At 36.8% G+C, this 9800-nt stretch overlaps 1 protein-coding gene across 1 annotated transcript; it reads right to left on the bottom strand.

The window, feature by feature from the left end:
• Positions 1 to 1122: 1122 nt before the first annotated feature.
• Positions 1123 to 6875, bottom strand: eral1 (Era-like 12S mitochondrial rRNA chaperone 1). Its single transcript, XM_079608751.1, has 11 exons — positions 6569 to 6875; positions 6229 to 6393; positions 5946 to 6073; positions 5772 to 5849; positions 5615 to 5661; positions 5407 to 5468; positions 4391 to 4503; positions 3825 to 4133; positions 3550 to 3699; positions 2887 to 2967; positions 1123 to 2653 (listed from the first exon to the last, which is right to left on the bottom strand). Exons 1-11 carry the CDS (start codon positions 6675 to 6677, stop codon positions 2531 to 2533), a joined length of 1365 nt encoding a protein of 454 aa, XP_079464877.1. The 5' UTR covers positions 6678 to 6875; the 3' UTR covers positions 1123 to 2530.
• Between the last annotated feature and the right edge of the window lie 2925 nt (positions 6876 to 9800).

The following is a 9800-nucleotide window of genomic DNA, read 5'->3' as shown; positions in this document are numbered from 1 at the left end:
GCTGCTCTTCCTTTCAGATGAATAGACCCATGTGGTGGTCTTCCACAGGTGTGATCATCTCTCAAGATCTGGAAAGAAGTTCTGCAGGAGAACCTTTTGGAAACACAAATAAATAACTGATAATAATGTAGTTAAAGAAACATATATGGAAACTATTCTTTACAGTTTTTGTAAATTGATTTGGGATATGTAACATTTCTAATTCATTGACAACGGTCAAATGTTTCTGAAAAGAATGTTCAACATTAAGATAAACTAAACAATAGATCATAGAAAATGTTGTGAATGTTCAGTGGATTTCCAAAGTGGAAGTGTTTCCTCAATCTTGCCCTCTAGACAGGATATCATCGTATACTGTAAGTTCATTATTGAGACACTACAGTATAGATGATGTACTACCCAGGGGGGTCAATATGCCTCCGACAGTTTCCCGGACCCGCAAACACTTTGACAGAGAGTGGCGATTAAACCGTTACCATTACTGAGTTTAGCAATGGTAAGGGTTCTATTGCCTTCTCTCAAAAATCATCTGGATATGAGTGGAAAAAGCACGTGTCAAGTGAACTTCAGAGCAACGGATGACGCGGTCAAAATCATCAAGTGAACGGATGGATAAAAAGATCAGAAAAACAAATGCTAAATGGATTAAATATACTAACAATGCAATTTTGATCCATTTAAATTTTTTTAGCCTATAGTGTGTTATATGAGAGTGTCATTGTGTCATTTCAATAAATATCTTTGAAGGTTGAATTAAATGTTCTGCTTGTTTCGTTTTATTAATGTCAGTTGTGTTTACAAAGCCCTTCATAATCCACTTTTGGCTATCACTTATACACACTTTTATTACAAAGAGTCTGTAATGGTGACATGTTGGTAAAATGCTTACACTTAAAAAAAAAAAAGTTTCTTTATTGGCATCTATGGGCTAGAACATCCATGGAAACTTTCTATTGCACTTTATACAGGAAAAAAGGTTCTTTAGATTAAAAAATATATATTTTCACACCAAGAAAAAAAAAAAGTTGTTTTAAGAACTGTTCATTGACTGTTCAACTGTTCACTTGTGCTTCTGGGAGCTGAAGACAAGATACATGAGAATCTTTTTAATCTTTATTTTTTAAATCTTTAAAAAAAGTAATATACACTGTTAAAAACTTTGGGATCAGTATATTTCTTTATTTACTCCTATTCAGCAATGATGCATTAAATTGATCAAAAAGTGACAGTGAAGATATTTATAATTTTTCAAAAGATTTGTATTTCAAATAATTGCTAAATGCTTTCTAGTCATCAAAGATACTTAAAAAATATATATCGTCGTTTCCTCAAAAATATTAAGCAGCATAACTGTTCTAAATATTGATAATAATAGAAATGTTTCTTGAGCAGCAAATCAGCATATTTTGAATGGTTTGCCATCACAGGAAAATACATTTTAAACTATATTAAAATATAAAACCGCTATTTAAATTGTAATAATATTTTACAATATTGCTGTTTTACTGTATTTTGAACAAATAAATGCAGCCTTGGTGAGCATAAGACTTTTTACAAAAAAAAAATGTACAAAAAAAAAAATCTAACCTTTGAATGGCAGTGTATCATAATAAAACAAATGAGATTTACACAATTAAATGTGTTCAGTGAATGAATGAGATTATTCCATCAACTCTATATGAGTAGTTCATAAATGGTGTAAATGTTTGTCTACCTGCTGTAAAAGCATTGACTTCTGCTGTCTGTAGATAAAGTGACATATCACAGGAAGTCCAGCAACATGAGAACTTTATTGCCTATTCTTTATTACTCAAAACATTTACCACTGACTAAAATTGATGCATGAATTTACTCAACTGATGAAAATGTTTATATCAATCACATACATAGCTTTAAATAATTGAAAACAGTTCCACTTTGTAAGTTGCATGTACAGCCACAGCTGAGCAGCCCCGGCTCCAGTCCCACCCCCTCTCACAGTCCTGTGACCCACCTTACATGTTAGAGCTGAAGCCAGGCCTGCAGAGGAGTGATTTCAGGCCAGTGTAATAGTCTTACGTAAGACCTTCAGTTAAACAGCAAGACTCCACCACAGATAACAGCCTGACCACACTGAAGACCGTGAATAATGTTTAATAAAAAACAAGGTCAGCAGCCCTTGCTTCCAGAAAAAAAAAGTGAACCTGTCCTGACCCTCAAAGCAGAACTATGTGATTCTATACTTTTGCCATTTATTATACATTATATAAAGACATTATTATAGATCAAACTCAGCAAGATATGTAACTGGCACTGTGATACTACAATTTTGCTAGAGAAAAGCTAAGAAAACCATTTAATGTGGCTTTGATCAACTTGAATTTCAGTTTAGAGAAATGAGGGGGGTCTGTTGAGATCAACCTCACATTATAACCCAAAATATAACAGATTTTCAGTTCAAGTCCATTTCTTCACTTTTAAATCACTTTTCATGTTTCCGTATCCCTCTGTATGCATCAGGCTCTGACCTTCGTCATCTGACCTGTGAACCTCACTTCTGCAGCTTCGCAGAGATTTTTAAACGCACATTACGCAAGAAAATCTTCATTAGGTCATTTTCAGCTTCCTGGATTATTCTGGTTATCAACTGACCTCCAGGACCAATAACCATTTTCTGCAAGAAAGAAAGAATAAAAGGTTTCATTTTATTATGTAGTATAATAATGTTACCTTTTCTTCAGTAACAAAATAAAAAAAATTCAAACAAGTTCCACGAAATGTCTACTATAAAACTACGGTTCCTGATGGTAAAAACAGCAGCATGGTAAACTAGCCTTCCTAAACAAGGAAGGCTAGTTTTGTTTAATTTGTTGTTTCAGAAAATATAGAAGGAATCAGAGAGCTCACCATATGAGTGTCTTTCTTCACGTATAGTTTGATGGATATGTCGAGTACCCCATCCTCACACTCCTTCCAGATTTCAATTTGCTGTAAAAAGACCAAAATAATAATAAAAAAAAAACATTCCAGCAAACATGAAATAAAACAAAAATGTAAATTAATATTGCGAGTAATAGAAAAGATTCTGGAGGATGGATGGACAGACGGATATATGACTAAGTTTTGTGAAAAAAATTCCCAATTTATAAATGATGAGAATCATACTAGGGTTAAAATAGATACTGATCCAGTTCCAATGATTTGGAATATTCTTCCGAGCATTTATGCTCTCTGGTGTGTGTGTTTTTAACAGGAGAACAACAAATTAATGATGAAAAAACTGACCAGAACAAGAAAATGAGAATATCAGAAATGAGCAAATACGACTACATTTTACCATATTTTAAAGTGTAATTTATTCCTGTGATGGCAGAGCTGAATTTTCAGTGTCATGATCTCTCAGAAATCATTCTAATATGCTGATTTGGTGCTCATTTCATATTACATTTCTTCAAGATACACTAATAATGTTTCACAATATTACCATTTCACTGCATGTTTGATTAAATAAATGCAGCATTTAAACAACTTTTGAACAGAAGTGCATATACCACACAAATCATAACCCACCTGCGACATAGTGTACGGCACCTCCTTAGGGAGATTCTGTAGTAGTTTCTCTCTGATGGTGTTATTGCACACCTCCTCCGGACCCTGATCGGTCAGTACTTCACTGTGGTACTGCCACTGGCGAGGCTTTGCGCCTTCGAACAGGTACCTCTGTTGCACAAATGTTCAAACACAGGCAAATCATGGCTGAGAAGCACAATGCTTGAGATTAAAATGTTAAAATGTCAGTTTTTGGTTTTAAAGCAAGTGTCATGTTCTTGTATGTGTTTTCTAACCTTTAATGTTTCCACATCTTCTCTGTCAAGAGAATTTAACATGAATACGTCCTTAAAATGTGGCCACCCCCTGCGGCTCCTCAGGGCCTTCAGCGTCTCTTGGCTCAGTCTGTCTTTGTCCTGCCCCTCCGGAGACACCCCGTCCTGCGTGCTCTCAGAAACAGTTTTCTCAGTGTTGTGGGGTTCAGCTGCCAATTTCATACATTGCTTCACTGCGCCACGGATCTTAATCTTCTTTCCATTCACCACCCCCTCAGTCAGCTGTGACGTGATGTCTAGCAGAAGCGTTTTGTTCTTCAGAAGGTCCACCTGTGCATTAAGAATCAATGCTTTGCTTTATCTATTTTAAAGCCCCACTAAGTGTACCAGCCTAGATGTAAATCATTCATCGAGTTTGATAGTGACATTCATTTCTGTGATAGCAATTGCAGCAATTCAACCCCCCTCTCTCTGTCAGACGAGAGATGGGACATCCAGAAAGGAAAAAAAGCGATGGTAATTTCCTCCACAAATTAATCATATGGTCAAGACTGGGAGAGATCAATACAAAATGACATAGCTAATACCTTATTGAGGACAAGGATGGCAGGGACATCAGAATTCAGGGCCAGACACTTCAGCACCTCATAGTCCAGCTTATTGCGGGTCCATTTATCAGACATGTCAACTAACACCACCACTGCAAATACATAGGAGAAATGGAGAAAGAGAGGATGCAGAACATGAGTCATAATAAGTCTCAAATCTTTTTTCCCCTAAGGCCCTTCTTCGTCCAAAACCATATTCGAAGGCCCTCCTATCTAAGCTGAAAATTATATTTTTTAGCATTTTTATTAACATTGTTAAAATTACAAAATGTACATAATTTTAATTATTTATTAATAAACAAGTGTTTATTCGAATGCACCTTTCATACGGATTACATAAGCAGCGGGAATTTGTTTTAGATTTGAATTGATTCGTTTAAAAGTAGACATTTCTATAGATATATTTATCATGTCTGTGAGGCAAGTAGCATACGCTGAGTTTCGGTTCATTTTTGTGACGCACTCCAGTTCACGGAGATCGAGACGGCAGAAAGCACATCCTGTTTGTTTTCTTTATTTTACAAAGCACATCGGTTTGTTACTGTGGGTGTATTTCAAATGATTTATTACTCTTATCTGAAAGACCATAAATGACTGAGTATTTTAAGTTGTTTCTGCTGTTATTAGGAAAAAATGCAAGTGATCGTGCCGGCTAATACTTTAGCTTCTACACTCCACACAAACACTTGGATAGGCGCCAAAAGGTGATTATACACAAGGTAACTTTTTGAGCAATGTTGCTGTCAAGTGAGACACAGGGCCTACGACCAATCTAAAGTATCCAGATACTTGTTGCCCATTCTCAATGGGAAAGTGCCCAATCAGCATCACATTTAACTAGGTTAATGTTAGAGCAAGCAGCAAAGTTAAGTTGCTACTATTTACGCGTTTCAAATGATAAGTCATATTTGAGGTCGATGGATGAAAGGCGAACGTTTAGACACTCTCTTTTTTAACAGACTAAGAAATAATTAAGAAAACTGAGATTTTGCTACCTAGATCAGCTTCTTGTAGTGACTCAAAAGGATCCACTAGGAGCGATTTCTCCAGTTGGTGTCTGTTAAACACATAACAAAACAATCAAGATTAGTTTCGGAGTAGATGTCTGCATATTAAACTGGGACAGGAGAAAGTATTTTTAACTTTCAAACAATTATACACTTCACCTAATGTTCTAAAGAAACTGCTCTACTACATACTCACCTTTTAGCCTTTATTGGTGTGGTGAGGCCAGGGGTATCCAACAGAATCTGATTAAAAAGATGGTCAGAAAATGCGAATCAAACATGGGATATTTCCTAAACAGACTAGACTTTTTATTTAGACATTTAGCATGGGCTAGAAGAGGTAGGCTACTTACAATTTGTGTGTCATCCTCTGTCAGGACGCCAACAGCACGTGCTCTTGTTGTGTGCACTTTCTCAGAAACCGCAAACAACTGTAAGAAAATAGAGTTCTAACAGTTAAGGCAAAAGACATAAGTTCTTAAAGGGATAGTTGTATTTGTTTTTCCATTATAATAGTATAATATCACCTTCCGACCCAGCAACTGATTGGTCAGTGTGGATTTCCCTGCATTCGGTGAGCCCACTATTGCCACCTTAAGAGATTTTGCATTTTCAGGTTGATCAGGTTCCTTTAGCAATAAGGAAAATTGATGACCTGAGAGCAGAAAATATACACACAAAATTAGTTTAACGACTAGGTTATAACATCATAAAAATCCGTTAAGATAAGATTCAAAGAACTGTGTTTTCCATATGTTATCTCTAAAACAACAGTCTTGAAGCTTTGAGAAGGGCTGGAGATATTCTTACCGCTGTCCGGTGAAACAAAGACAGGGTGATGACAGAGACCCTCATCCGACACAACCGGTCTCCCCTTCTGCAATCTGTTTAAAAAAGCATCTGAAGACACCAAACTGACCGGAGTACAGTGAAAGAGACATGTCCTTACTGTCTGTGGACGAAACACTGAGCAACCTGTGAAGTGAAATAAAGGACAAGCGCCAGGTAAAATGAAAGCTATTACATGGCTGACGTTGCTGTTTTTCTATGAATTTAGTTGTATTTATAGTGGCGAATAAAACTAAAAACAACCAGTTTGACGTCTAGCATATTCTTCAAAAAATCAGCTCGTCGATAATCTACAAATCACCTGATACACGCAGATACAGTGGGGCTTGTTCTTGAGCTGCTGTCAGTTTGCGGATCGTTGAAAATAGCAGAGATCTGCGTACAAATGTCTCGCAAAGCCGTAAGGTCATTTCTGAAATCCGTTTCCACTGCACTAGTGGATATTTTCAAACCGTTTTGCTTATGTTAACCCTTGGGTAAGGTTATTCTACTCTCCATTTTTATTTACACATGTGTTCAGGGCGCAGACATGTTGCTTCTATCGCGTGAACTGGAGGAGTGATGAATCTATATTGCACACTACTGCCATCTACTGTTCAGGCGCCGACTGCTAGTCTAATCTTCATTCATTATTAATATTTTAATATAGACCGCAGCAGCATATTCATTTATATGTTAATAAAAAGCAAGAACCTTTGCTATCATTTTATCTAGTTAAAGTGTCTACTTTGACAGACAGTTTGGAGTTAAAAAGGTCGGGAATCACTGTTCTAGTATGAAACAGACTAGGCCTGCTGAATTAAAGTTAGGCCTGTTGTCAGGTTTGTGATAAGGAGCCTATTAGGACCAGAGAGCTGAGAATATGATCCCCAATCAGAGCAGCTGATCTTGTTTTCATCCGCTCAGGTAAAATCAGAGTGAACAGATGTGTTTTTCCATCTCCCATCAAAAGCCAGTCCACCAGGAGTAGCGCAGAGTGGAAAAATGCTTCCACTGGGGAGAAGAAAGGATATCAGGTGGTTCACAATCTGTCAGTATATCAGCTCAGAGAAAACTTGCAAAACCCAACACATTCAGGATGCAAGGAAAATTAGGAGTTTGACTGAAGTAGAGAAGCCACATTAAATCAATGAACAGACACAAACATATCAGATACAATCACATACAACACATCCACCATTTACCTAAACAAGACCTCTGCTCAGATAGATTTGGTCTGCTCTGCATTTATTTTACCCTTCAGACCAGGAGAAATGGCACATTCTCTCCTTAACAGATCATTTGCGAATATGGGTATAGAGCCAGCCTATGCACTAGCAGAAATTATAGCTGTAGATAAATGCTAATCCAACATTTATTCTGTGATATTTGTATTTTAAAGCACTATAATTAGGTATTCGTTAATTACAAATGAATGTCAAAGAGACATTTTGCAGGACCGTCCTTAAAAAATCTTGCTGTATATGAGATAAGGTAACCCAAATCTTTTGGGATAACGTAACTCTTTTACGAGGTGGTAATTGCATTTTAATTCATATGATTTGAAATTGCATGAAGGTCCACCCCTAAACAAAACTGTCACTGGGGCATACGCATAGCATATCCTATGAAATGAATATCTACCAATTCACCAAAACGTTACAAATTGCTATGAGATTGTGTTGAATAAAACTGGGATTTAACTTCCATCTTTGTTCTCACATTAGTTGAACCTTCTCTGATGCTTTTCTTTTAGCACAAGGAAACATTTCCTATTTTAACAAGATGTCCAGTCATTGCTGAAGAAATGCAGTCCCCATCATTCTTCACTATAGGTTTTTTTGAGATGTGGCCATGCATACATTCACAACACGCACATCATCTGTAATTTTGAGGTCTCATGCAACCACAAAATATTTTTCCACTTCACAACTAGGTCACCATTAGCAAACTCAGACATGCTTCCACATGGAACTTTTTGAGTAATAACTCCCATTACAGCCTATTGTGCTATTATGTATACCGCAACTTGGACACATAAATACTGTATGGCCTTGTTGTTCTCTTTTCTTAAAAGACTCATTGTTTGCATGAGCTTTGTGAGATTACCTTTTCTGGCCATGTCATGTGGGATTTTATGTGTCATCGTTTTACTGGAAACTGAATCCTGGTAATTTACCCCTAAATTCTTATTCTTCATTTTCACATAAGTCTTATGACCATCTAAATATTTATCCTTTAACTATGTGGTTTTTATCCAGAAAAAAACAGAGCCTCTGAGGAACAAGGGCTGAATACGTTAAACATAATGTAACATTAAAATAATTAATTTGAGTGTCATAATTAAAATGTCACAAATAAAAAAATCGGTTAAACTATATTTTAGTGTCCTTGTTACATAAGTGTACTTACCATAGTAATAACAGTAAATTATGCATAATTACATGCAACTAACCCTCAACCAAATCCTAATCCTACCCTAACCCTATAGTAAGTACAAGTTAATATTACTCAGTACTTAAATATATAATTACACTGTAACATTGACACATTAAAATAAAGTGTAACCAAAAAATCTCATTGTAAGATTTGTAAATATGAAGGTTTTGTTCTTGGCTTGGATCATTTTAAATGGTTAAACAAATAAGAGATGTTGACTATAACGAAAATAGTTCTGACAGGACTTCAGTAGGTCTCTCCTCGTCTTTTGCAGTGGAGACAGATACACACACACACACACACACACAAAGATAAATATGTCCCACAGTTACAGCACAGCACTACGACCTTTCTGCAGGCAAGGAGGAAAAACAAAGCTGCCGAGATGTTGAGTATATGACAGGCGTATAACAGGAGCTGGCCGAGCCGTGCTGGGTAGCTGCTACTCAGGCACAGACTTGCTCAGCCATTACACATGATTGCAGCACAGCACACAAAGAAACGCAGCTGGGGCATCCTCTGTCACATCCTCATCAAAACGCTTTCGAGAGGATCATTTTAAAAAGCACCCAGAGGTCATATTTTCCAGCCCTGATTCTAAGTTCGCTCTCTGATTGGAGCGGGAGAGAGAAAGACGGGGAAAGTAAGAGGAGGGAGAAAAATCATACTTTATCAGGATTTCGCAATCAATACAACTTGTCTGTGAAGTGGATCAATAATGCATCTCCTTTGAAACAGTCAATCATGTCAGAGTTGGGCATAAAAAGCATAATTAGGACCACCGTTCCTTAAACATCCTGCCTTGAAGTCTTTCAGGGCCAAAGAAAGACACCATCCTGCGTCATTAACGTTGCATTATTGTGTGATGAAGCACACTGCTGAGCACTTCCCCTCAGCTGCCTGAGGCTCTGTGAGTGGAAAAAAAATACTTTTCTACTGGTCTAGGATCAGCCATCATTAATAATTGAGCTTCAAGCTCAAGATTTCTATATTTCATTATTCCTGTGCATATAATGGCTTTTTCTTTTGAGAAAGCCTTGTGACCCTGAAATGAACCAGTCTGAACCAGTGTTTTCTTATTTCTAAATGGCAAAGATGAGAATAATTAGTCTTGA

Source organism: Phoxinus phoxinus (assembly GCF_949152265.1).
Source record: "Phoxinus phoxinus genome assembly, chromosome: 3".
Classification (NCBI taxonomy): Eukaryota; Metazoa; Chordata; class Actinopteri; order Cypriniformes; family Leuciscidae; genus Phoxinus; species Phoxinus phoxinus.
The sequence above is the reverse complement of the archived record's forward strand: the minus strand, read 5'-3'. Positions and strand labels throughout refer to the sequence as shown.

Excerpts from the sequence above, each read along its gene's own strand:
- eral1 (XM_079608751.1), bottom strand. The coding sequence starts at position 6,677 with ATGACCTTACGGCTTTGCGAGACATTTGTACGCAGATCTCTGCTATTT. Across the intron at positions 6,074-6,228 it reads CTTTGTTTCACCGGACAGCG|GTCATCAATTTTCCTTATTG; the intron begins GTAAGAATATCT and ends TTCTGCTCTCAG. Across the intron at positions 4,134-4,390 it reads CCATCCTTGTCCTCAATAAG|GTGGACCTTCTGAAGAACAA; the intron begins GTATTAGCTATG and ends CTTAATGCACAG.